The sequence below is a fragment of the Aedes aegypti genome, chromosome 3 (assembly GCF_002204515.2).
Source record: "Aedes aegypti strain LVP_AGWG chromosome 3, AaegL5.0 Primary Assembly, whole genome shotgun sequence".
Lineage (NCBI taxonomy): Eukaryota > Metazoa > Arthropoda > Insecta > Diptera > Culicidae > Aedes > Aedes aegypti.
In genome coordinates this window covers 67,611,757-67,639,553 of record NC_035109.1, presented here as the reverse complement: position 1 = coordinate 67,639,553, position 27,797 = coordinate 67,611,757, and the positions used below count along the sequence as shown (strand labels likewise).

The following is a 27,797-nucleotide window of genomic DNA, read 5'->3' as shown; positions in this document are numbered from 1 at the left end:
AAAAGAAATGAATTAAATTAATAAATCCGATTAATAACTCTGAGGAACAACTGTTCTAGTCAATACTTGCTGCAAAACAAACGTAGTGAAAATTTTTGACATTTCATTCAACAATCATAAATTTCAGTCTACTAAGATTTAACTATAAAATCTGTTGCCAATAAATGCCAAAATCAAATCACCCCTCATCGTTTTATATCAAGCGTAAAAAGCTGGATTGAAATGGATCATTAAAATAGCCAAAACAGCCGCTATGGAAAGCATAGATAGCGCCACCGTAGCCTTGTGTGTTTGACAGAACAGCAATGCTGTCACAATGTTAAATCCCATATACAGTGGCGCCTTTGTTTTGATGCGGTGAGCACTTGCAAAAACTACCTTCAATGATCCATTCTGCTCAGAGGTTTTGAATATTTTAAAAAGAGTCATTCCTGATTGCCTGCAGCCATGGCTAAGGAACTACCGGGTACCCCCGTTGGTTTAACCACATTTAATCTGAACACTTTTTAATTTGTACCCCGCTAATTTGCACATCGTTCAAATTAAAAATTATTCAAACGTCATTTAGCTCATGGAACGGAGTAAAGTGAACTGGAACGCTGTGGAACGGAGCGCAGAATCAAAACAAAACAGTGAAAAGGTAACCAGAAACAAGTTTCCATAGGGTGACTAGATGTCCATATTAAAAATGAACCACGATGGTTTGCATGAGGTACCGTTCAAATTACGGGGGTGTACGGTTATTTTGATTATTTGTCCTTGTGTTGGGTGTAGAAAACATTACACATTATGGGAATTGCTTCATTTCCTTCACTGTCGTCCATACCAGAATTGGTGTAATAAAAGGATCTGGAAGTTCAAACTCTCCAAATTCTAAAATTTGTTCACAATTTGTTTCCAAATCATTATTCGGGTTTGAAATTTAAAACAACTGGCATCCCTGCCACTAGCAAATGCGAAAAGGCTCTCATTGAGGGGCGATAATCATCAATGATACTTCGGCTTTTGCGGAATGTTACGCGAGAATTTAATGTTTTCAATCGGATTCAAAAAGTCAACAAACGTGCGAGTTACAAAGTTACTCAAAAAGTCTTAAAAAAAATAATTCAAGCCTAATTTTTCAAATCGGCGTATCTAACATTTGGAAGGATTCGAGAAAAATGCGATGCAATATATTGTAAAGCATTTTAAATCCTGTTTAAAATGTTTTGCATTTTTTCTATTGCTGTGTCTTCTATAAGTTGAAAAAAAGAACACCGTTTCTAACCACTACTAAACAATTCCGATTTGTTTGGAATTAGATTGAAAAACTGGTGAAATTATCGAATAAACCCTTTTGCTTTGTGCTGCTCACATACACCATGATGATTCGTCGATATCATACCTTGCTTGATACATACACCTTGCTTGATGCGTCGGTTTGACAGTTCATTTATCACATGCGTCACGTCATATACACCAGTATTGTTTTGAAGTTGCACATACACCGGTTTGCAAATTCCCATAAAACATAATAAAGTTTGTTCTATTCGTCAGTTTCTACGTTCAACTACAACGAATATTGAATGTTTCCAATTTCAACTCGACTAACAGGAGCACCGGACGGAGCCGTGAGTAACAAAAGTAAATGGAGAACAGTTCTTGTGAAAAATTTGGTGAGAAATTTGTCTAAAACCGAATACTGATGATGTTCCACATCAGTTTGCCGACCCGTCAGCTTACTGCAGCTGTGAAAATCCGAATCTCGATTTCCAACATGTTTAGTAATTCGAAAACAGTATGACGTATCTGCTGATTAAAATTTTATGTTTTGATTCTGCATATAGGTCGCTTTGCTATGAGCATATGTACGGTGTATGTGCTAGCATGAAAAATGTTGACAGTTGAGTCGCTTTGCAATGGTAGGGTGTATGTAGCCAAATTAAAAACACTGAGTAAAGTGCACATAGGGCAGATTTGAAATTTATTTCAAAAAATCAAAAAAATGTTTTAGGATTACTTTTTTGGACTCAATATGTAGATTATGCGTTTGTCAAGCCCATGCAAAGCAAATCTCGATTTGTTTATTTTTGCAGTTACGTCGGAATGAAGAATTATGCTTGAATTTTGTTCTTCTTGTGGTGATAAGTTAGTTAAAATTTAATCATGGATACAGATAAACTTAATCACGAGGTAAGAATATTCGTATAGACCGCAATAAACAATAACATTTCAAGCATTCTGCCTTTGCAGCTTCAAATCTTTCGGAACCACGTGAAAATCGCCCGGGAGAACATCATCCACAAGCTGATCCGGGACATCAAGTTCTGGAAGGCGAAACATGAAAGCAACGCGGACAACAAGCGAGCCGCTCGGAAGCAGGAATCGCTGGAAGCGTTGATGGGCCACATCAAGGCCCAGCCGGCCTCGGAACTAGCCAAGGCCGTCATCCGATTCAATCCGAAAAAGTGCGGGGCTGGGCTTGAAGAGCGAGCTTTGATGAGATTCCACGAAAACAAAAAGTTGCTTCCGGAGGTGAAGGCACTGATTCGGCGGTTCGGATTGGGTAGTAAAATGGAAGTGCTGGATAAGTATTTAAAGAGTCGAACGGATGGGAAGAAGGGCAAGGCTGGGAAGAAAGGCAAGAAGGTTAAAAAACGGGAGAAGGTTCCGAAGGAAAGACAACCGGAGGAGCAGGAATCGGAGGATCAAGGATTTTGCGAGGCTGCGGCGGAAGATGATGGATCTGTGGGAAGCGTCTCGAAGTCGGATTCGGAAGATGTTGATGAGGAGGAAGCCGGGAAGTTTGTAAAATTGACGCCTGCCAAAGTAAAGAAGCCTGTTAAAGGAATCGTAGAGAAGAAATCAAAGAAGGTGGAGAAAAAGCCGAAAGAAAAGAAGGATTTCAAACCACCCGAAGAGGAAGATACCGATGATAAATGTATCCAGATACAGGATAGCTTTTTCGTGACAAGTTCAGGGCAGAATTACGTAGCTACAGCACCGGTTGTCGACAAGAAACAGCAGCAGCAGGAGGAGGAAGAGGAATTTAGCTGGAAGCGAGCTAATAAGCGAAAGGATATTCTGGGAAAGAAAGAGGAACGACCCCAGAAACGACCATTCGGAAAGGATGTTGATGAGCGTAATGATGATGTTCATCCGTCGTGGAAGGCCAAACAGCAGCAACAAGGTAATGTCGTTTTTCTTTATTTGCACCGCCTGCACCGTTTTCCCACCGGTGTAGCAAAACTTGCACCCAAACCGTTCTTTTATTCGGCAGGTAGCACACCGTTTTTACACTCGATCGCCACCGGTGCAGAAAATCCTACACCCTGATCGAATCGGGTGTAGCAGGTAATGAACTCTTTTTACCAATACATGTATGGTTTTTAACTGTCAGTGGCGTTCTTGTTTTGATTATTTTGGTAGGTTTTGTTGTTTTCGATTAAGAATAAACAAGATTCTTCATTTTTGCTCATTTCTGCGCGGATAAAATGAATTTATTTTAGAATTGAATCTTTTTATTCAGTAAAAGAAAAAAATGTTCTTTACTTTCAGAAATGAACAAAACTACAAAAAATAAAGATCATATAGGTATAAATGGGGATACTACGACGTCTGAGTATGTTCTATCAGTATGTAAGGGGAACTTTTATGGCTTATGACAGAAAAAGGAACTCTTCACTCAGATGTTTGGATTACAGCAGAAGAGAAAATTTGACTGAAAAACTCGGATGCCAACAAAATAGAATGATTTAAACTCGGATTACAATAATCGATTGCATTTCATTGATGCTGTCTTTTCGTTATTACAAAAAGCTGATTCACTTTTCGAAAATATTTATTGTTATACGATAAAAGATCGCCACATTTTGCATCGTGAGCTCGAAACATTTCGGAAGTATGAATTTTGTAGAAGATATTGCGGAGCTCATTTAGAATCCACATTCAGCGGCGGCAATGTAACACAATTCAAATACAACGTCAAAATTCAAGTATGCGGGGATTTTTTCGTTCTTCAAGGACGCGACTGTTTCAAATTTTCTAAATCTGTATTTGATGATTTTTATTAATGCTTTTGCTAATTACTAGATTGTGCTAAAACATTTCATTGAAACATGTCATTATATTTTCAAAAAAGGATTTATTTCAATCTCAAGTCCTATGTCTTTAATGCTAATTTAGACCTAGAAATATCAATAATTTATATTTTTAAGGTTGTAACAATTAGCATATTTGACTTTATTTGCGATAATATTATTACAACTGATAATAATTAGTGCCATTCGGAATTTGAATCAAGGTGCTCGAAATGAGATAAAATGAACACAGTGTTTGGCATTGGAAGCAAAATGTTGTTCCATACTTTTAGGCATATAGTAACGTTTGCAGCCAGTGATATAAACACCGCGAACAAACTATACAAACCCAAACGAATCTGTGTCTGAGTCCCTTACAGCACATCATCAATAACAGAAACAGCTGTTTTGATTGAAGCCTTCACTAACACCATCATACGCTGTCAAAATATTGCACCGAAACCGTTTTATTTTCCGGTGTCAACTGTTACACTCGCGCGGTGCACCGTCGGGAATAATCGAAAACGACATAAGTGACTTCTTAATCACTCTTATTGGAGTGTCTGGAATTAAAAAAAAAACATGATCAGTGCGCATCGTACTTTCGTGCTGTGCGTTCATGAATTCTCTCTGCTCTTGCAAGTTTTTTTTTTAACTACCTAAAGCAATAAAACAGTTGGTGCATCTCAGGGTTATTAAAACAGTACTTTTCAGTACTATTTTTTCTACTATTGATCCCTTTACGATCCTTGTTTGGACCCTTGCCTTCGATTTTTCGTTGGACCCGTTAGCGAAAGCTAGCGGTGGTAATCCTTCTTGGACACCGTCTTGGGAAAAAAAACCTATCGAAGGTCACGTTTTCTTTCCTTTATTCTCTAAACTTGGTTGCAACTACCGTGAAGGCACCATACTCTGCGCACTTAAGGCTTTTCAAATTTCAAACAGCTGTAATTAATTGAAAACAAAAAACAATATTCTGAAATATTGGAAGCAAATACTTATTGATCTTATGTATAAGGAAAAAATATAAAAGCTTCACTAAGTAATGATTTTTATTGCAAATTTTTAATTTTTCTCAAGGGTGTCCGTGTTCCTAACTCTGCGCACTGATTTTTGCAATGCTCCTTATTCTGCGCATTTAGGTTCCTAACTCTGCGCACTCGATAAATTCTTTATAACAGTTGAAGTGTTTTACTAATAGCATTACTAGCATTTAAACTCCGAATTTCTCTTCATTTTCTTGCTTCATACGGCTTTACGTCCCCAGTGGAGCGTGGAATGTCTCTAACACAAGTTTACTAAGTGAAGTGAATTTTATCTATAATTCAATTGAATGCTATTAAATGCAACTCTCAAAACAATCGAAATCATCATATGATTTCCAAAACATGTAATTAACTTAGTTTTCTAAAACCTAAACCAACATACAAAAAGGGTACAAACTATGTCTTTTTTGCGTTCACCCTTGGCGTGTAAGGGAAAATAAGCTTTGACTATTTATGTATTTTCACTAGCAAATATAAAACAAAAAATTTCTTTGGTTCGGTTCGGGTCCGGGTTTGGTATCAAATTATTGTCTCGATTCGGGTCGGATCCGGGTTTGAAGAAAATAAATAAGAACCTGGTGCTGGTTTGTTATACGTGAAACCCGAACATTTCTACTAAATACGAAGAATAGTTTAAGCGTAAGGGTATATCCATTCTTAATGTAGTGTTCATCACTCAATCGAAAAGTATCGCCGCTCTGTATAAGCGTGACGTAATTAATGAACGATTCCTATTGCAGATCAATAACAGCACTTTATTGGCGTTTCTATGTTGCAAATGCGTTTAAACCTCGATGTCCCATTACTCGATATTGACTCATGAAACTATACAAAAAATCTAAATTATTTTATTGTATGGTTAGGGAGCATTTGAAAATTACGTCCATCGTTCATGGGAAGGTGGAGACTATGACAATGTGACAATGCATGCATTAGGTACTGTAAAAATCGTGCCAGGGGATTGAGGGGACGGAGTGTAGAAATCCTTTGAATATGATGGAGGTCATTTTTGAATCTTCCCTTACCATGATGGTCCCCTGAAACAATTTTCCAAAGCATTTCTATTCCATATCTCGATGGTGTCGACCTGAGACGAGACTCGCGAAGACGGTCTTCTTTTTCTGTGATTGCTGAGTTTTTTCTTATTCCACTTTGTGTTTATACCAATTATGCGCTAGCCTCACATGAACCTCTCAGCAAAAAAAGATTGAGTTTGCATCACATCGAATCATAAATAGCCGTTTGAGTAAAATTTCATGGCAGCAAACGTAGCATACATTAGAAATAATTAATCTTCTGCTTATATTTATCAGCAACTTTGGAAAAAACTGCTCCGCTGACTGAGATTTTCAATAACAATTTACTTTGAACACAATACTTTTCACTTTTTCAGCCATAAAAACGGTGGGCTGCATTTGACGTTTCGTGAGAGGGGAAACTTGGCTGCATATGACGTTGATATTTTTCCTCTTCGCGAGTCTCTCTCAGGTGTCGACAAGTCGATGGTTCCCTTCAATATCGACCTCTGGAGGGTTGATTGTATGTTGAAAATAACGTTTTATAACTGCTGCGCATAGTAAGGAACATAGATGAAAAATGGTTCCTTACTATGCGCACTTAAGAAGAATAAGAAAATTGAGAGAAAATAAGTTGCACTTTATCAGTGATGATTGCTCGATAAATAAACTAGAGCCTACGTACTAAAAATCGAAAATATATTCTCTTTAATTTGCTTCAAATGACTTAAGTGATGAGGTACTCCCTTAGCATTTTTGCTAACGGGCAGTCAATTTGGAAGTTTTTCAATATTTTTAAAGCTATTTTATTTTTTATTAAAGTAACAAATGTAAATTTGTCAAGAAAATTCTTCGTGTGCTTTTTATTACTATTGTAGCAATATATGAAAAATAAATTTTGAACAAAAATGTAAGTATTTTACCAGATTTTGGTGGATTTTGGTGAAAGTGCGCAGAGTTAGGAGCTGCGCAGAGTTAGGGGCCTTCACGGTACAAACAAAAGAAAGGGTGAATCTCTAAATTCACAACTTCCTTCCAAAAAAGTGGGTTCAAAAACTGTCACTAAACGTGGCAAAAATGGAAGAAAAGACGTTTCTCCGGAATATGCGCTTTCTTCTAAGGATGAAATGGATAATGTTGATTGCATCGAAATGAGCGATCAGTTCGATGCTCTAGATAAATTTTCCGAACATCAAATCGAAGCAGTCTCTAGCCCAGGCTCTTTGATTCAAGTGAGGAAGCAAAGAGTGCCGCCTATCGTGGTCAGTTGTTCCGAATTTGCGGGATTTAGGCAGGAGATCTTGAACTCCATTAGGGGACTCAAGGTCTCCTTCCATATCGCAAAGAAAGGAGACTGTCGCGTTTTGCCGGAAACTCTAAAAGATCGCGAACTTCTTCTCAAACATCTTGAAGAGAAGAAGCACAATTACTTATGACGACAAAACTGAACGTTTGTTCAAAGTCGTCTTGAAAGGTCTCTCAAGTGACTATAAGTCACCTGAACAGATCAAAAATGGAATAAATGATTTACTTGGATTTTCCCCAGTCCAAGTAATCATTATGAAAAAGAGAACCCAATCTGGCATTGTTCGGAAAGGGCTTTCTCAAGAATATTATTTAGTTAATTTTAACAAAAAAGAATTAAATAATATTAAAGCTTTAGAAAAAGCAAAACTTATGTTCGACGTCCGTGTGACATGGGAACATTTCCAGAAACCTGGATGAAATTACCAGAACCCAACTCAGTGCCGTCGGTGCCAAAAGTGGGATCATGGTACAAAAAATTGCCGCTTGGATGCTAAATGCATGATTTGCGGAAGTTCTTCTCACGCTACGGACGTCTGTCCAGTGAAGGAAGATACCACCAAGTTTATATGCTAGAATTGTGGGAGCAATCATGAGTCCAATGTTTGGGCTTGCCCTTCCCGAAGGAGAGTCGTCGAAGCTCGTGCCAGGCAGATGAAAGTTTCGTTTCCGGAATGCTTATTTTTCAGTTAAAGATCGCTTGATTATGAATCATACCCATCAGCAAAATTATAATCATGCTCATTCACAAGCTAATTTTAATCCTGTTCGAATCTTTTAATTTCGAATGGATCTAGCCAAGGAAAATCATATGCCGATATCGTAGCAAGTAATTTGTACTCCTCGCTTTTTCATACTACGAGTACACTGAGAAAAATCCACACGTTTGATCCGTGTGCTTAAAATTATGGATCGATTCATGAACGTCTATATCGGTTTTATTGTGATTTTCTTACAAACCTCGTGTGTGTTACACATTCAATTCTTTAGTTTTGCTTCATGGACCGATTCAACAACCGACAACATGAATTCCATAATTTTCTACGTAAGTTCCTGAAGCTTTCCATTTCAAATTCGTGTGTGTTAACCTATGGGTGCATATATCATCATCCAACACGGATTCAGTGTGTTTAACTTATGGTTATCTTGTGTCATCATGTTCAAGTTGGTCGATTTGAAATCGATGAGCTTGCTGTCGATTTTCGTGTTCCAAATTTCTAAATTGTTAGTGATCAACCCATAGTGAACTAAATTGCGGTCGGACCTCGTGTCGAACGACAGTCATCATCATGTTCCAAAAAGAAGAAGCAAATTCTGTAGCTGAAAGTGTTAGAGGAAAATTTGCGGATTCGTTTTTCTTTCAATTAATGAAGATATCCGAGTGAAGATGATGAGTTCATTCTAATTTTCTATAAATGAAATGCATTACTTCCAGCATTGGATATAATGTATGGTGTTAGAGAATCGAATTCCACTAACAGATTTTCCTTGCTTTCAGCTTCGAATAAAATGAAATATGCTAATCCCGGGCTTCCCAAAATATGGATTTGCGGCGCCACGCTTGTTGCTGACTCACTTGCTTGAAAAAAAAAAAAAGAAAAAAGAAAAACATTCAAGTGAGCATGCGACAAGCAGAGGAGCCTCGAATCCATATTTTGGGGAGCAAGAGTTCTTCTACCAAATTTCTTCTTTCAGTCTCATGACATTCATGTTCTATCACACATAACTATCTAAAGCCACTACATTTCGAATTCAATAAGCAAATCAGTTGGTTTTCATGATTTAATATTTAGACATTCATGTTTGTTTCACATGACAACCTAATGTTGATACACATGTTATTATACCGAGAAGTCAATTACGAAATCCATATGGCTACCACACTCAAGTCATGTGGTTTTCCTCTTTGCGCAAATCTATAAGTAAAACACACGACCTTGACGTGTAGATTTTTCTCAGTGTAACTGTTCTAATTGTTTCAAATCAAATGAAAAAAAAACTCTGCCGCAACTGGAAACTTCTACTCCGCCTCTTCGTCTACCGAAAATTCTTACGGAAATTCATCAGATAATGTACCCACTTCAAGTGATATGTCTGCCTCTGATTTTAATTTTTCAACTGAACAATTGAATCTAATGATTGATGCAATGTTCAAAGCCACCACTATGACTGAAGCAGTCCAAGTTGGTGTGAAATTAACTAATCAAATTGTTATTGGTTTATGTATTTCTAATGGATCCGAATAATAATTTAAATATTTTAAATTGGAATGCTCATTCTTTGAATGGCAAAGAATACGAAATGTTTAATTTTCTAACAGATAATAACATACATATAGCAGTTATTACTGAAACTTATTTGAAACCTGGATCCAAACTCAAAAGAGATCCTAACTTTTTTGTTTATCGTAATGATCGACTTGATGGGGCATGTGGGGGAGTTGCAATCATCATTCATAGGCGTATAACTATCAACTATTTCATAGGCGTATAACTATCAACTATTTTCGTCATTTAAAACTAAAGTTTTTGAAACTTTAGGTGTTTTTGTTGAAACACAGCTTGGTAAATATACTTTCATAGCTGCCTATTTGCCTTTTCAATGATCTGGGCAACAAGTTAATTTGATCCAAACTGACTTGCGAAAATTGACCCATAATATGTCAAATTTGTTTGTCATTGGTGACTTTAATGCCAAACATCGGTCATGGAATAATTCTCAAAGTCATTCCAACGGCAGAAATTTATTTGATGAATGCTCTTCAGGATATTTCTCAATTCTATAACCTGATATCCCTACATGTTTTTTCTCTTCTAGAAACCCTTCTATGATTGATTTGGTCTTAACCGATTCTAGTCATCTCTGTAGCCAACTGATTACTCATGCTGATTTTGATTCTGATCATGTCCCTGTTACATTTTAAATATCCCATGAATCGATTCTCAATTCTATTAGCTCCACTTTCAATTATTTTCGAGCCGACTGGAATAAATATGAAACATATATCGATAGTAATCTTGATGTTAACATTTCTTTACAAACAAAACTTGATATTGACAATGCTCTTGAAACTTTAACAAATATCATTGTTGAAGCCAGGAGCATTGCAATTCTAAAATGTGAAGTAAAATTTGAAACCGTGATTATAGACGATGATCTTAAACTCTTGAGCCGTCTTAAAAACGTGAGGAGAAGGCAATTTCAACGCACTCGCGATCCTGCTATGAAAATTATATGGTAGGATTTGCTAAAAGAAATCAAGAAACGTTTTGCTCAATTAAGAAACAAAAATTTTGAAAATAAGATTTCTCAATTGGACCCTGGCTCTAAGCCCTTTTGGAAATTATCTAAAATTTTGAAAAAACCTCAGAAGTCAATACCGGCATTGAAAGAGGAAAACAAATTATTACTAACTAATTGCGAAAAAGCTCAAAAACTTGCTATGCAGTTTGAAAGTGCGCACAATTTAAGTTAAGGACCTACTAGTCCAATTAAAAATCAAGTTACTCAGGACTTCGAACATATTCTCAATCAAGAGAACGTTTTCGAAAATTCCTGTGATACTGATTTGGAAGAAGTGAGAACTATTATTAAAAAATTCAAAAATATGAAAGCTCCTGGCGATGGTGGAATTTTCTACATCCTCATCAAGAAACTTCCAGAAAGTAGCATATCATTTTTAGTTGATATATTTAACAGTGGCGATTCCCTAACCTCAAATCTACCTGTTCCACGGATAGAAATTCTTGAATTTCAGCAATAAATTTGCATTTAATGGGTAGAGATTTGTTAGAAAGGATGATTTCAATCATTAACTTTTTGATTTATAATCTAAATTTGCCGAAATAGTCATTTTTAGAATCGTAGAACTGGTAAAAAGTGAGGTTACGAGTCGCCACTGATATTTAACAAATGTTTTCAATTAGCATATTTTCCTGACAAATGGAAAAATTCTAAGGTTGTTCCAATTTTAAAACCAGACAAAAATCCTGCAGAAGCTTCTAGCTATCGTCCAATCAGTTTACTTTCCTCCATCAGTAAACTTTTTGAAAAGGTTATTTGAACAGAATGATGGCCCACATCAACGAAAATACAATTTTTGCCAATGAACAGTTCGGATTCCGCCATGGACATTCGACCACTCATCAACTTTTACGTGTAACAAATTTGATCCGATCCAACAAATCTGAAGGCTATTCTATTGGTCTTGCTCTTCTAGACATATTAAAAGCATTCAACACTGTTTGGCATGAAGGTTTGATTGTAAAATTTAAAAAAAACTTTAATTTTCCAACATACATTGTGAATAATTCAAAGTTATCTGTCAAATCGTACACTTCAGGTTAATTATCAGAACTCCATATCTGAAAGACTTCCTGTAAGAGCTGGTGTTCCCCAAGGCAGCATTTTGGGACCAATATTATACAATATTTTCAAATCTGACTTATCTGAGTTACATCAGGGATGTCAAAAATCTTTGTTTGCGGATGACACAGGCCTCTCCGCCAAAGGACGAAGCCTGCGTGTCATCTGTAGTCGATTGCAAAAAAGTTTGGATATTTTTTCTTCATACTTGCAAAAATGGAAGATTTCTCCTAATGCTTCCAAAACTCAAACAATAATATTCCCACATAAACCAAAAGCTCTTTATTTAAAACATGTAAGTAGACATGTTGTCACGATGAGAGGGGCTCCAATAAATTGGTCAGATGAAGTTAAGTATCTAGGGCTCATGCTAGATAAGAATTTAACTTTCAAAAATCACATTGAGGGCATTCAAGCCAAATGTTATAAATATGTAAAATGTCTCTATCCCCTTATCAATAGAAAATCAAAACTTTATCTTAAGAACAAGATTTGATATTCAAATAAATTTTCAGGCCAGCCATGTTGTATGCTGTACCAATATGGACTAGCTGTTGTAATACCGGGAAGAAAGCTCTGCAGATAATTCAAAATAAAATTTTGAAAATGATTCTGAAGCTTCCTCCCTGGTATAGTACCAATGAGTTACATAGAATATCCAATGTTGAAACATTGGAACAAATGACAAATAAAATAATTAATAATTTCAGGCAAAAATCGTTACAATCTTCTATTCAAACGATTAATGCGTTATATATTTAGGTTAAGTAAATTAAAAACATGATTTTTTTCTCTTATAAGCAGGTGACATCAACTCACCTGTAAATAATCTGAACTGCTACGGCACATGAAATGTAATATGTTGTTAGCAAAATGTTAATAAAATCTTAAATTTGTTTTACCAAATTAGGATGATAGTGTTGTCTAATAACACAGAACACCTAGATATAAGAAATGTAATGTTTGTAATGATACTAATGAAGAATTAAAAAAAAAGTGAGCAATCGATTAAGTTTTCAGCTTAAACGGATGATAGATTTTCTAGATTTGTGCCCTTGATATTTTGAGGTTTGGCTTCAATTCAACTTTACCTTAAAGTTTGTTCGTAAACCAAGTGACTCTTTGTTTTTATAAAAAAAAAATGGCCAGAACCACTCGTGTGTATAATCTTGTTTCATGGACGATCCCTCATAGCCTCTCATATTATTCTCTTACAGGCATCAAACAATTCCAAGGTCAGAGGAAATCATTTGGCGAAAAGGAGCTCGACGTTTCGGACCTTCACCCGTCCTGGGCGGCAAAGCAAAAGCAGCGCAGCTTGCAACCCTTCGCGGGGAAAAAGATCAAATTTGAATCGACCGAAGCAGAAACTCCATCCGTCGGTGGTGAAGATCTGCACCCATCCTGGGCGGCAAAGCAGAAACAGAAGGGCCTAAAACCGTTCCAGGGCAAGAAGATTGTTTTCGACTCCAGTGAGCAAGCGGAGCCGTCGAAACCAGCGGACGATGTCCATCCTTCGTGGGCAGCCAAGCAGAAGCAGAAGGGATTGAAACCGTTCGAAGGAAAGAAGATCGTATTCGATACGAATGAGGACAAACGTGAAACGGTGACTCCGGCGGCTGTGCCATCCGATTTGCACCCATCATGGGCAGCCAAACAAAAGGAGAAAGGCATCCAGGAGTTCCGGGGGAAGAAGATCACTTTCGACGACTAGACGGTAAGTGCGTTTCATCTGTAAAATAACTTTATTTGCTATGCCTAATGTTAAACTTTGAATGGAATAAATACGTTATAAGATATCATCTCTGGGTTCAGTGTGGAAATTTAGAGAACATCCGTCTGATAAACGCTTCGAGGTTTCGGTTTCGGGGGTCCTCGCAGTTGCAACTGGAGCTCCATCAGCAGATCCGGTTTCTTATCGGATATTTTCTCGAAGCGAGCGATAGCAATCGGGAGCAGCACTTCGCCCATGTAGACTTTATTCTTTGCGATAAAGTTAAGATCGACGCTCATCGAGGGATGCGGCTTGACGGCGTGCTGTGCCAGGAAAAGTTCCTTCAGGAGCATTTCTGCATCTTGCTTTAAGGAATCGTACTTGGCCAGGTGGGCACAGCTCTCCGTGGTGGTCAGGAAGTGTCTGCAGAAATTTACAGAAGTTTGAGTAAGATTGATCCAAGTATCGCCCGTGACGAGGGGTTTCATATCTAGGCCGAGAACATCGAACTCCTTCAGGACGCTCCTTAAGTTCGTCTTCGTTTGTAGATTGTAAGGCTGCCAGACGTCTTCGGTTCGTCCGATGGAATCTACCAAACGAAATTTAGCTTCCTCTAGGAGCTGTTCCAGAGTATTTCGAAGCAATCCTTCCATATGATAGGACAAATCTAATCCAATGTCGGTTAGTTTGGAGCAAGGATCTCTGACACCTTCCACCACCCTTGCAACCATTTCCAACTGAGTATCCTTGGTGAGATAGTGCTTGATCAGTTGCGAGGCGAAGTACTGCAGCTCCATGTTGCACCAAACGATCAACGCACTAGTACAGGAGACCTTGCTGCTGAAGGCTCTTAAGAACTCGCTGGCAACCTGCGCTACATCGCAAAAGAACAGTTCCGAAACTGCTAGATTGTTGCGGCGAGCTTGTCTCTGTGAAGTCCTTATAGCGCTGCTGCAAACTCGTAACAGTATTCCGCAAGCTTCCCGGGCCTTTTCCATCTCGACCAGTAGCTTCAGAGGTCGTCTGCTCGAACGCAACGCAGCTTGCAAACTGCGGCTCTGCGAATTGGACAGTTCCTGCATCAGAACCGACGACAATGTGCTCTTCAACCCTTTGATCTTTTCCCCGATTTCGGCCGCCCCGCGAAAGCTACTGTCCTTCGACAAGTAATCCTCGCACTTCTGCACCAAAGCCAAACAGTCCTCAAAGTGTCGCTGGGCAATCTCCGCCTGGATTTCCTCCGGCGCCGAGGCCAACCAATCCGGGGCCAGATTTTCCACGATCGAAACCACCTCGGAGGCCGTCGGACTGAGCATCTCGCTGTCCACCGACTTCTGCTGGCGGTCGAATTTGAGCGTAGTCGGAGGTTGCGGTGCGGGACCCTTCTTGTGCTTCAGCTGGTTGAACTTGATGGCCACCTCGAACTTGTCGATCCACTCCAGCTTGGAGGCCGAGTTGACGCACTGGAAGATGCGCGCCCCGTCGCTGGTGAACACGTTGATCGCATTCTTGTTGACCCCGTCCAGGTCCTTGATGTTGATGACGGCGATCTTCTTGGTGTCGTACTCCGTGAGGAATTCCAGTTTTCTACGGGAGGAAGGGAAAAGATTATGATGTTGTACTTCAAGGGGGAGGTGGGGTTAATCTCACTTGTCGTGTTTGACCTTGGCCAGAACCAGTATCTCGTTGAAGAGAAACAGATGGATCCGACAGATGGGGCGGTAATCGTTGGGATCCAGCTCGATTAGACCGCCCTCGTGGATGAACACTTTGTCGTCGAGGTTTCCCTGAAATGGAACTTTATTAGTTTCAAGGAATAGTGACGTTAGCAATGAAAGACGCGAGGTGAAGACGAATCGAAGCCACACCTCAAATCTTCAAGAGCACAATTCTAGATCGACATCCAGCGATTCGAATTTCAAAATTAATTAAGCTATTAAGCACATCAGCTTAAACAGTTGTCTGGTACTTTCTGCTGTTTCAGGGCTATTTAGGCTTTAGGCTATTTAAGGGGGCAGGTTCCGTCATAGATTTCGGAATTAACAAAAGCAGTTTTTTTCGTTCAAAATTAAGAAAATTTACAGGAAAATGTGTTTACTGTATTCTATCCTCGAATCGAAACACAGTGATCAATTTTTAATCGAATAATTTACAGTTTTGAACAGAAAAACTGCTTTTGACGTATTGTTAATGGCGATGATTACGATGACGAAGTGTTGAAGGTTTATTCATTTTTTTTAAGGCACTCTGTGCTCGTGGCCACCTGAGACGAGACTCGCGAAGACGGTCTTCTTTTTCTGTGATTGCTGAGTTTTTTTCTTATTCCACTTTGTGCATACCAATTATGCGCATGCTGTTCAAATCCTCACATGAACCTCTCAGCAAAAAATGATTAAGTTTGCATCACATCGAATCATAAATAGCCATTTGAGTGAAATTTCATGCCAGCAAACGTAGCAGACATTAGAAATAATTAATCTTCTGCTTAGATTTATCAGCAACTTTGGAAAAAACTGCTCCGCCGACTGAGGTTTTCAATAACAGTTTACTTTGAACACAATACTTTTCACTTTTTCAGCCATAAAAACGGTGGGCTGCATTTGACGTTTCGTGAGAGGGGAATCTGGGCTGCATATGACGTTGATATTTTTCCTCTTCGCGAGTCTCTCTCAGGTGGCCACTACTGTGCCGGAATCAGTTAATCTTCTTCTTTACCGATACAGATCTATTTTCAACTTATCTATATTTACATCTTATTTTCACTCTCTCCTACTCTTTTACTCTCACACCGAGCAGGTAGGAGAGAGCTTTGTTGTTAGTGAGGCTAGCTGCCTGCGAAGAGGGTCAATTTGTCTCAGTCACCATCTGATACTGACGGAGGATGGATATGCTCCCCAAAGCACGGTCCTCCGCGAGGCGTCTTCTGGTGGCTGGACGGGTTTTTGCTGTGGAGAGGCTGGGAATCGAACCCATGACCTTCCGCTTGTGAAGCGAAAGCGTAACCTCAAGGCTGACCCCCTTCTAAGTGTGAACGTTAAGAGTGCAGAATCCACCATCAAATTTAGAATTTTTCAAAATTATGATTTCATTCAAAATCAAGAAAATTTCCATGAATATTTGTTCACTGTTTTAATTTCATTCTCCAACTGAAACACAGCGAACATATTTTCATCGGAAAAAATCAGATTTGAGCATAAAAACTGTTTTTTAAAGTTTCGATAACGACGATGAACTGACCATCAAAGTTGGTAGACGTCTAGAACCGAAGTTCTGTTCAAAACAGTGGGGTTATACTGACTAATTCTGCGCAGCATACTTCATCACTTCCAAATGTACTTTTTCACCTAGTCTACACTGTTCTGCTAGTGTTTCATATAAACCTTATCGTTGATGATTGCTCGGTAAGTCAAGTGCAGCTTCTTGTGTCACTGTCTTTAGATGGTCAGGGCCCCAGGCATTTCGTGGATTACCGTACCTGTTAGATCGTCCCATATTGATACTCCGTTTCATTATGTTGGCGTATGTTGGCTATCAATAGACTCTGCTTATCCCTCTGGTGGTGGGCGATGGAAGTTTCGAATATTGGATCAATGATGGTGATGTTATATGATAGCTTTGGTAGGCTGCTATACTACGGACTAACATGGGATTTACTGACGGAGAAAACTGCACGAACACTATCTGTACTGTATTTTCACAAATTCTCGTTACAAATTTAAACAAAATCTCAAAAACACTACACTGAACTACGAACACCTTACTTACTTACTTATTTGGCTTTACATCAATTATCTTGATAAAGCCTCGCCAACAATATTTCGCCAATTCCCTCGATTCATGGCCGCTTCTCTCCATCCTCGACTGTGACCCACGCTCTCCAGGTCCTGGTGTACCTGGTCCATCCACCTAGCTCGCTGCGCCCCACGCCTTCTTGTTACGACCGGATTCGTGGCGAACACCATCTTTACAGGGTTGTTGTCCGGCATTCTTGCAACATGCCCTGCCCAGCGTATCCTTCCAGCTTTAGCTACCTTCACGATACTGGGTTCGCCGTAGAGTTGAGCGAGCTCGTGGTTCATCCTTCGCCGCCACACGCCGTTCTCCTGCACGCCGCCGAAGATCGTCCTTAGCACTCGGCGTTCGAAAACCCCAAGAGCTTGTAAGTCCTCCTCGAGCATAGTCCACGCCTCATGCCCATAGAGGACTACCGGTCTTATGAGCGTTTTGTACATCGTGCATTTGGTGCGGGGGTGAATCTTTCTTGACCGCAGTTTCTTCTGGAGCCCATAGTAGGCACGACTTCCGCAGATGATGCGCCTTCGTATTTCCCGACTAACATTGTTGTCAGCCGTCAACAAGGATCCGAGGTAGACGAACTCGTCCACCACCTCGAAGGTATCCCCGTCTATCGTAACACTGCTTCCTAGGCGGGCCCTGTCGCGCTCAGTTCTGCCAACCAGCATGTACTTTGTTTTCGACGCATTCACCATTAGCCCGACTCTTGTTGCTTCGCGTTTCAGGCGGGTGAACAAATCTGCCACCGTTTCAAATTTTCTCCCAATAATATCCATGTCGTCCGCGAAGCAAACAAATTGTCCGGATCTCGTAAAAATCGTGCCTCGACTGTTAAGTCCGGCTCTCCGCATGACACCTTCAAGCGCAATATTGAACAACAGGCACGAAAGTCCATCGCCCTGTCGTAGTCCCCGCCGAGACTCGAACGAACTGGAGTGTTCGCCCGAGATCTTCACGCAGTTTTGCACACCGTCCATCGTTGCTCTGATCAATCTTGTGAGCTTCCCGGGAAAGCTGTTCTCGTCCATGATTTTCCATAGCTCTATGCGGTCGATACTATCGTATGCCGCCTTGAAATCGATGAACAAATGGTGCGTAGGGACCTGGTACTCACGGCATTTCTGGAGGATTTGCCGCACGGAAAAGATCTGGTCCGTTGTCGAGCGGCCGTCGATGAAACCTGCTTGATAACTTCCCACGAACTCGTTTGCTATAAGTGATAGACGACGGAAGAGAATCTGGGATAGCACTTTATAGGCGGCGTTTAGGATGGTGATTGCACGATAATTTTCACACTCCAGTTTGTCGCCCTTTTTGTAGATAGGGCATATAACGCCTTGCTTCCACTCCTCCGGTAGCTGTTCCGTTTCCCAGATTCTGACTATCAGCCGATGCAGACAAGCGGCCAACCTGTCCGGGCCCATCTTGATGAGTTCGGCTCCGATACCATCCTTGCCAGCGGCTTTGTTGTTCTTGAGCTGTTGAATGGCATCCTTAACTTCCCCCATCGTGGGAGCTGGTTGATTTCCGCTGTCCGCTGTGCTGACGTAGCCATCGCCTTCGCTGTCCTGACCTTCTGTGCCTGTGTTCTCTGCGCCATTCAGGTGTTCATCGTAGTGCTGCTTCCACCTTTCGATCACCTCGCGTCCGTCCGTCAAGATGCTCCCATCCTTATCCCGGCACATCTCAGCTCGCGGAACGAAGCCTTTGCGGGATGTGTTGAGCTTCTGATAGAACTTCCGCGTTTCTTGAGAACGGTACAGCAACTCCATCGCTTGGCATTCCACCTCTTCCAGGCGGCGCTTTTTGTCCCGGAATAGGCGGGTTTGCTGTTTCCGCTTCAATCTGTATCGTTCCACGTTTTGCCGCGTACCATGCTGCAGCATTGCAGCCCGCGCTGCATTCTTCTCCTCTAAAACCTCCTGGCACTCCTCGTCGAACCAATCGTTTCTTGAGCTCCGTTCCACATATCCGACAACGCTTTCGGCAGCGTCGTTAATGGCTGCTTTGACTGTCCTCCAGCAGTCCTCAAGAGGGGCCCTATCGAGCTCGCCCTCATCCGGCAACGCTGCCTCAAGATGCTGCGCGTACGCATTGGCGACATCCGGTTGTTTCAGCCGCTCGAGATTGTACCGGGGCGGGCGTCGGTACCGTACATTGTTGATGACGGATAGTTTTGGGCGCAGTTTCACCATCACCAGGTAGTGGTCGGAGTCAATGTTGGCGCCACGATAGGTTCTGACGTCGGTTATGTCGGAGAAGTGCCGTCCATCGATCAAAACGTGGTCGATTTGCGATTCTGTCTGCTGAGGTGATCTCCAGGTGTACCGATACGGGAGGCTGTGCTGGAAATAGGTGCTGCGAATGGCCATGTTCTTGGAGGCGGCAAAATCTATCAGTCGTAGGCCGTTCTCGTTCGTCAGCCGGTGGGCGCTGAACTTTCCAATCGTCGGTCTGAACTCCTCCTCCTGGCCAACCTGAGCGTTTAAATCTCTTATGATGATCTTGACGTCGTGGCTTGGGCAGCGGTCGTACTCGCGTTCGAGCTGCGCGTAAAATGCGTCCTTGTCATCATCAGTGCTTCCGGAGTGTGGGCTATGCACGTTGATTATGCTGAAGTTAAAGAATCGGCCTTTGATTCTTAACTTGCACATTCGTTCATTGATCGGCCACCACCCGATCACGCGCCTTTGCATATCACCCATCACTATGAAAGCTGTTCCCAGCTCGCGTGTGTTGCCGCAGCTCTGGTAGATGGTATGATTACCTCTAAACGTTCGCACCAATGCTCCTGTCCAGCACACCTCCTGCAGCGCTACGATGTCGAAACCGCGGGTCTTCAGTACATCGGAGAGTATGCGAGTACTTCCAATGAAGTTGAGAGATTTGCAGTTCCACGTACCGAGTTTCCAATCGCTAGTCCATTTTCGTCGCTGTGGTCTTTGCCGATTGTTCCGGTCCGTATTCTCTCGTTGACGTTCCTGTGCTGATGTGTTTTTACGGTTGGCTTGCAGGGCCTGACACCAACCCCCTTGATTTCCGGAGGACCATTCCCCCTAAATGTTCGGAGGGCCATAGTGCGCAGTTTAGCTTAGAGTCCTTCTCTGGCACTCGGACGATGATCAGCCGCCCCTGACATGGGGAACAGACGCTGTTGTGAGCCGCTCCTAACGTGGAGTACAGACGCTCCAGGTTTGCAAAAGCAAACCCCCCCTTCCCTGTCAGCATACGACCAAAGTTCCCACCGGGGGTTGGTTACCCGATCTTCCCCAAGATTACTCGTACCAGTACCACGAGGAGGTAGGGATAGGAGTTGCTGGGCAACTACGAACACCTACAAATACTTGAAAAAATAACAGTGTATCCAACAGCGTATTCTGTTAAGTTAGGGGCTTGTTTTGTCGAATTTATTGTGCAGACAAGTTGCACCAAAATTATAAACTAAAGTGGGTTAGTCACTTCGAATAAATGCCTGAGCGAAGATGTGAAAAATCCAGTAGAAATCGATGATTTGAAATTTTACGAGCACATGATCTTCTCGAAGCCAAAAAGTGCGTATGAGAACCCTAATATTCAGTAGTATTTGAGAAATTATCCCAAAAAATAGGCTCCGAGATTTGATCGACGTGGGGTTGTGCTCAAAACTCGACATATTTCACCAAGGTAGCTTAAGGAGTGCGAAGCAGATACATCGGCGTTGGTCAGATTCGATCCTTTTAGCACCACTATTATAAAAAGGGCATCAAACTGCGGCACCATGTTCCAACGTGGAACGCTTGAGCAGTGTTTGTAGGTTCACACCAAAATCTGAATCATTGAATTCTATCGTGAGAGCACTTATTAGAGATTTGCTTCGCAAAGCTCACACATGAGATTTTGATGCAAAATCACTTCTCTCGATCATGTCCTTTTTAAAGCCCAATGTTTTGTTTTCATTAGAAAGCTTTGTTAATTTCTAACAAAAAAAAAAAAACAAAGAATATGTGCTTTTGATAAAAAAAAAAAACACTGTGGAAATACAAGCCCATGATTCAAACGGATGAGCCAACTCATTAATGATTATTTGACTGTTGCGTGAGCTATAACTCAAGCGTGAAAAATCTTAAGCATGAGAAATGACATTTCGAGATTTTGGACAGCTGCGTACGTAGAACAATAGTGTGATTTCAAACAAGGCAAAGACATTTTTGTCGATTCTAAAGATGAATCCCAGGGTCGTTTCACTATGCTACAGGTTCCATGAATCATCGCTTCTTTGATGCTGTGTAGGTTCTTCAATCTCAGCTCGTCTAGGGACCTTAGGAGAGATTTCGGGACAGTTCCGTTCGCTGAGAATATTACTGGAACTATATAGACGTCCTTTCTGGCGTTACGTCCTCAATGGGACAGAGTTTGCTTCTCAGCTTAGTGTTTTTTTATGAGCACTTCCACAGTTATTAACTGAGAGCTTACTATGCCAATGACCATTTTTGCATGTGTATATCGTGTGGCAGGTACGAAGATACTCTATGCCCTGGGAAGACGAGAAAATTTCCAACCCGAAAAGATCCTCGAACGATGGGATTCGAACCCACAACTCTCAGCTTGGTCTTGCTGAATAGCTGCGTGTTTACCGCTACGGCTATCTGGGCCCCATATAGACGTCCTCTAGGTGCCAAATCAGCTTCAACTCCTCCGCCAAGTAATAGTACTTTGCCATCTTGTTGGAGCACGTTAATTAAACATTGTGGATCAGCGGTATAGCGATGTCGATAAGTGCAGCTTAGGCAACTATTTTCAAGAACCGGGTCAGACAGGTATTTGTAGTAGGGTACAAATCAGCCCATCAAGTTGTGCTTAAGAGCAAGTTGTTATTGCGCAATATTGGCAACTTCGTTGTGACGAAAGTAAGGCAAGATTCGAATATAAAGTCCATCGTTTTTCTGGATTTCTAGAACTCCCCCCCCCCCTCTGTCACGCTTTTTCCAATATCTAATACATGCACTGTCACACTTTTACAGACACGACCTAATGCCTGGTATGACTCTTTGTTCTTTTATCACTTTTCTCGTGAAAGTAGACATTTACAGTACTGCCTTCAAAATAATGTGATCCAAATATTTCAATTAGAATGCGTAATACATCGTCGGTTAATGAGGATCGAGAGAGCTCTCCTCGGTGGATTATCGGTTTCGCTAAGAAAGTTTGTCCGGATTCCGTTCCTGTTGATCGCGTGCGACGAGATATTCCGGTGGATAGGGACGCCATGGATAGACCATTTTCCATGGTTGAATTACTCACTTGCTCTCCTTTCATGTAACAATTCCGCTCCAGGAATGGATCGAATCAAGTTCGATTTGCTTAAGGGCCTCCCTGACGTTGCAAAGAGGCGCCTATTGAACTTGTTTAATCACTTTCTGGAGTGTAACATTGTTCCGGATGACTGGAGGCAGGTGAGAGTAATAGCCATCCAAAAACCCGCGTCGAACTATAATTCGTACCGTCCAATTGCGATGTTGTCGTGTATTCGCAAGTTGTTAGAGAAGATGATTCTCTTTCGGCTGGATAAATGGGTTGAATCGAATGGCATGCTGTCAGATACACAGTTTGGTTTTCGCAGAGCCAAAGGAACGAACGACTGTCTTGCGCTGCTTTCTTCAGAAATTCAACTTGCCTTTGCCCAAAAGGAACAGATGGGTTCATTGTTTTTGGATATTAAGGGTGCTTTTGACTCAGTTTGTGTTGATGTTCTTTCAGACAAACTCCACGCAAGTGGCCTTTCATCAATTTTGAACAATTTTTTGTACAATTTGTTGTCCGAGAAGCATATGAGTTTTACTCATGGCAACTTGTCAGTTTCGCGAATTAGCTACATGGGTCTCCCCCAGGGGTCATGTCTGAGTCCCCTTCTTTATAATTTTTATGTGAGAGACATTGATGTCTGTCTCATGGAAAATTGCTCGTTAAGACAGCTTGCAGACGATTGTGTTGTTTCTGTCACAGGACCAACAGCAGCCGAACTACAAGGACCCTTACAAGATACTCTGAACAATTTGTCTACTTGGGCCTTAAAGCTGGGTATCGAATTCTCTGCGGAGAAAACTGAGATGGTTGTCTTTTCAAAGAAACACAAACCTGCCAAGTTTCTGCTTACACTCATGGGTAAGACAATCACTCATAGCTTGTCTTCTAAATGTCTCGGGGTCTGGACACAGAAATGCCAAAAACGAATCAACTTCATGCGAACTATAACCGGAATATGGTGGGGAGCCCATCCGGAAGATCTGATCAAGCTGTACCAAACAACCATCTTGTCGATCTTAGAGTACGGTAGCTTTTGCTTTCAATCCGCGGCGAAAACACATATGCTGAAGATTCAGCGGATTCAGTACCGCTGTCTTCGCATCGCACTAGGCTGCATGAACTCGACTCAGAGGTACTTGCAGGAGTACAGCCCCTGACAGATCGTTTCGCGGAGTTAACACTCAGGTTCCTCATCCGTTGTGAACTGTTGAAAACTACGAAAATCTGCTTGAACATAACCTTCAAACTCGTTTCATGAGTGTGTACTACTGGTACATGACACTGAAGGTTAGCCCATCTTCTGTTAACACCAATCGTGACAACTTCCTAGACTTCGACTGTTCCACTGTAGTATTTGATTTATCCATGAAGCAAGATATCCATGGTATACCAGATCACTTCCGTTCAAAGTTTATCCCTCCCATGTTTGCAAGTAAATTCGGGCATGTCAGCGAGAACCGACAGTTCTTTACTGATGGGTCAAAAATGGATGATATCACTGGTTTCGGTGTTTACAACGTTTTTCATAGCGCCTTCTTCATGCTTCAAAAGCCATGTTCTGTATATGTTGCTGAGCTAGCAGCTATACATTACGCCTTAGAGTACATCAGTTCTCTCCCACCCGAGCACTTCTTCATTTTTTTCCGACAGTTTAAGTTCTCCGGAGGCTGTTCGGTCAATGAAGCCGGTGAAGCACTCAGCATACTTCCTGAAAAGAATACGCCAGGCATTGAGTGCTTTGTCAATTCGCTCTTACACTATTACCCTAGCTTGGGTCCCTTCCCATTGCTTCATTCCGGGCAAAGAGAAAGCGGACTCTCTGGCTAAGGTAGGCGCTAAAGAAGGCGATGTTTACGAGCGTCAAATCGCCTTCGATGAATTTTTTGCATTGGCCCGTCGGGAGACCTTGATCAGCTGGCAACAGAAATGGAGAGACGGAGAAATGGGTAGATGGCTGCATTCCATATTTCCACAGGTGTCAAAAAACCATGGTTTAAGGGGTTGGGCATGAGCCGTGATTTCATTCGTGTCATGTGTCGGCTTATGTCCAATCACTATTCGTTAAGCGCGCATACCCACCGGATTGGGCTCTCTGAAAGCAATCTCTGTGTTTGCGGCGTGGCTTACCAGGATATCGAACATGTTGTGTGGGGATGCGGTGAGCATCGTGGCATCAGATCTGAGCTGACTGAAACTCTCCGGATCCGAGGAAAACAGCAGAAACCTGTCAGGGAAGTGTTGGCGGGCCTTGATTTAGAATATATGAATTTTATCTATCTGTTTTTGAAGCGTATAAATCAAGGGATTGCTACGATGATCTTTTTCTGTTGCCTCTTATAAAACGATAGCTGAGCTCACCCATACGAATGTGCACATCAACAAAGTAGCTGGGGCGAATGTGGGGAAATGAACCACGGCACACAAATTCAACGCATTACTTGCGTTTGATTATGAAGGAATTGATTCACCCTTCCCTTTTTTCTGTTATCTCTGGTTTGATTATCCGAAGCAACATTTTGCTTTTCTGTAGCTCATTACCATCAAACAGCTTTAGCAGATTTCGATACGCTCCCTGCGTTTTATTCTGTTTTCTCTCTTAGGAAAAGGTAAACATCCGAGAAGTATACGTGTGTGAGTGGAATTTGATTCTGGAGTATAAATTATGCTCCCGATAAGAAGGCACAGCTCAAGCTGTCAAATTCCATAGTGAAAAAATAGAATGTCATCCCTCTGGTATAAATATCCGAGTTTGATTGTCGTTCGTTCCCTGTCTCTCTTTTTCCTCTTCAAATTGTCCTCTTCTCGTCGTGTCTCCCAAAAACCGCTTTTGTTTAGATTCGTTACAGATCTGGACATCCTGTCCCTTCAAGCTCCATCAGCATAGTAGGCTAAGTAACTTAAGAAATTCCGAAAAAATCCTTTTTCTTTCCTGTTGTACAAATGTATTCCCTAACCTTAAAAATTCCCCAAATTAACATAGTTTTTAAAATAAATACAAATTTTCAAATGTAAATAATGTAATAAAAAAGAAAACGATTTCGGCTCTGTTATGCCATACGGCGCCCGAGCCTGCCATATAAACGAGATAAAAAAAAACATTTCAATTAGGTTGCTGAGTAGGTGCAGCGTCGCACGAGGGGCGTACGCAACAATTTATGTATCACATATTTTGTTTCTCTAACCTTTATTTTTGTAATTAAGGCTAAGTAGCCCGTCATTCGATTTGGCAACAATGATGACTTTTCAGCTTGCATTTCAAAGTGATAAAACTCACTCTTATAGTTTGTACTGACTTAAAAAAGTATCACTGTACGCGTTAACATGAATAAAGTATACTGTTACTTTTTCAGCTGTGTCAGTGCAAAACCAACTGATTTTCTTTGATTTGAAATCGTGAGATGAATTAGCAACAATCATCAACGACGCGTACAAATTTCAATGACGGCCTACTTCGCCTTAAATAAACTTTGAATTGTTCGCCACTGTAAGTGTCGGCATAAGAGTGTTCTGTGATGGTTCAGCCAATCGTTTTTTTTTCTTTTCATATGAGTAAAATATGGTAACACATGCTTTCGTCCTGACAGCTGTAGGAATGTTGGTTTAGTTATTTGTTCAACAAACTTTGAATGGTTCTTCACCTCAATTGTCGACATTACTTTCTTCTATTTGGAATCTTTCATTTCAATTGAAAATATTATATTTATAAGAGTGGTAGTTTGACACATTTCTGAGTAGGACTTGACTTTTGAGGAAAAATAATCATTATTATTTAGCTGTCAAATCTACAAGTAGCACAAATCTTCACTTAGAGGTAAATATAAATTGTCTGCATTCCTGATGGATAGAATCTGATCATGAGGAATAACAAAAATTCTTGCCTCTAAGGAGGGAGACGCCTCAACGGCGGATGAAAATCCGACCGAAAAAGGCAAGAATGGCTCGTCTCATACGAGCAGTCGTAGAAGGCAAGAATATCTTGCCTGGTAAGATGCCGAAACGGCAGATTGAAATCTCACCGAAGTAAGCAAAAATGACTCGCCTCATATTATGGAGTCGCCTTAACGACGGGACGGATGAAAATCTAACCGCAGAAGGCAAAAATATCGCGCCTGCTGAGAGAAATCTTCAAAACAACAAATAGAATTCTGACCAGAAGCTAGAATCTGGTATCTCGGCATATTGGAGGGAGACGTCCCAACAACAACAAAAAAAATTAAGCCAAAGAAAACAGGTGGAAGAGGCCGTATCGAAAGCGATATTGGAAAAAGTATCTCCGAATGGTAAAGGTTACACACTAACATTCCTTTCCCCAATCACCCTGTATAGATAGAGACACTGAATTATGCACACTGAAGAAGACTATCGACAATCACAACAGAACTTATAGTTGATTCTTTGTGCATCTTCACTGGCTTTGGTCAATCACGGAATGGCATCCATTGATATGTGTATTCAGTCTAGGCTCTAAGCTAATTACCTTATAGCCGATAAGAGACTCCTTAATCAACTGAATCGCCTTTTTGTTCTGCTGCTCCTCATTTTCATTCGGATCGATACTTTGTTCCTCGATAATACACTTCTGGTCGTCGAGCATCGATTCATCCCTCAACGTGGATAGCAGATTGCGCTGTTCGATTAGGATATGCGACAACTGATACATCTCCGATTCCAAATCTACAACCCAAAAAAATCCCTTAGATAAGTCAGATCATAACTTTCATCGGAATCAACTAACGAGAGATCTCCTTGGCCGTCTCGATGAACTGCATATAGTTCTCGTAGACATGCTTCTTCAGGGTGGAGGAAACCGTATCGCTATGACTCTGGATCTTGGCCTTCGTCTGCTGCAGTTCCGGCCCGCCGACGCAATCCTGCACCAGCTCTTTGACGTCTGCGAATCAGAATTCAACAATAATTCGACGTATCTTCCAAGCTTATGAACTACTTACACTTCTCGGCATTGAAGTTGTCTTTCTCGAACACTGCCAAACCCGAGTCGGGCATAATAGTGGGATATTTTTACCAAAAAAACTGAATTTTATCACCGAATTTGTGGGACGAACACAAAATTTAGATTTTCTGATTACTATTTTGACGTTTCTAGCAATCGTCATCCAACTTTTTCATCATCATCATCGAGCGTCACTCAACCGTCACCGTCTGACTAATCACCATCATCGTCATTATTCTTTCGGGTAGTTGACCAATCATGGCA

The 27,797-nt window shown here is 41.1% G+C and overlaps 2 protein-coding genes across 4 annotated transcripts; one reads left to right on the top strand and one right to left on the bottom strand.

The window, feature by feature from the left end:
- The first annotated feature begins 1,006 nt into the window (after nt 1-1,006).
- Nucleotides 1,007-13,592, top strand: LOC5573341 (nucleolin). 3 transcript variants are annotated; one of them, XM_001660773.2, is made up of 4 exons: nt 1,007-1,101; nt 2,106-2,172; nt 2,233-3,169; nt 13,008-13,592. In XM_001660773.2, exons 2-4 carry the CDS (start codon nt 2,146-2,148, stop codon nt 13,502-13,504), a joined length of 1,461 nt encoding a protein of 486 aa, XP_001660823.1. In that variant the 5' UTR covers nt 1,007-1,101; nt 2,106-2,145; the 3' UTR covers nt 13,505-13,592. The 3 variants fall into 3 exon arrangements, with proteins under 3 accessions (XP_001660823.1, XP_021709526.1, XP_021709528.1); XM_021853834.1 differs by having other exon boundaries at nt 1,026-1,101; nt 2,102-2,172; XM_021853836.1 differs by lacking the exon at nt 1,007-1,101 and adding an exon at nt 1,239-1,610 and having other exon boundaries at nt 2,076-2,172.
- On the bottom strand, nt 13,513-27,688 carry LOC5573343 (exocyst complex component 8). The gene is made up of 5 exons (XM_001660772.2): nt 27,532-27,688; nt 27,318-27,473; nt 27,060-27,256; nt 15,155-15,291; nt 13,513-15,091 (listed from the first exon to the last, which is right to left on the bottom strand). Exons 1-5 carry the CDS (start codon nt 27,584-27,586, stop codon nt 13,615-13,617), a joined length of 2,022 nt encoding a protein of 673 aa, XP_001660822.1. The 5' UTR covers nt 27,587-27,688; the 3' UTR covers nt 13,513-13,614.
- Nucleotides 27,689-27,797: the final 109 nt, after the last annotated feature.

Bases quoted from the DNA above. Each gene is read 5' to 3' on its own strand.
- LOC5573341 (XM_001660773.2), top strand. From the start codon at position 2,146: ATGGATACAGATAAACTTAATCACGAG. The intron at 2,173-2,232 runs GTAAGAATATTC...CTGCCTTTGCAG, and splicing joins CAGATAAACTTAATCACGAG to CTTCAAATCTTTCGGAACCA. The intron at 3,170-13,007 runs GTAATGTCGTTT...ATTCTCTTACAG, and splicing joins GGCCAAACAGCAGCAACAAG to GCATCAAACAATTCCAAGGT.
- LOC5573343 (XM_001660772.2), bottom strand. From the start codon at position 27,586: ATGCCCGACTCGGGTTTGGCAGTGTTCGAGAAAGACAACTTCAATGCC. The intron at 27,257-27,317 runs GTTAGTTGATTC...TTTGGGTTGTAG, and splicing joins GACGGCCAAGGAGATCTCTC to ATTTGGAATCGGAGATGTAT. The intron at 15,092-15,154 runs GTGAGATTAACC...TTCCTCCCGTAG, and splicing joins GCCAAGGTCAAACACGACAA to AAAACTGGAATTCCTCACGG.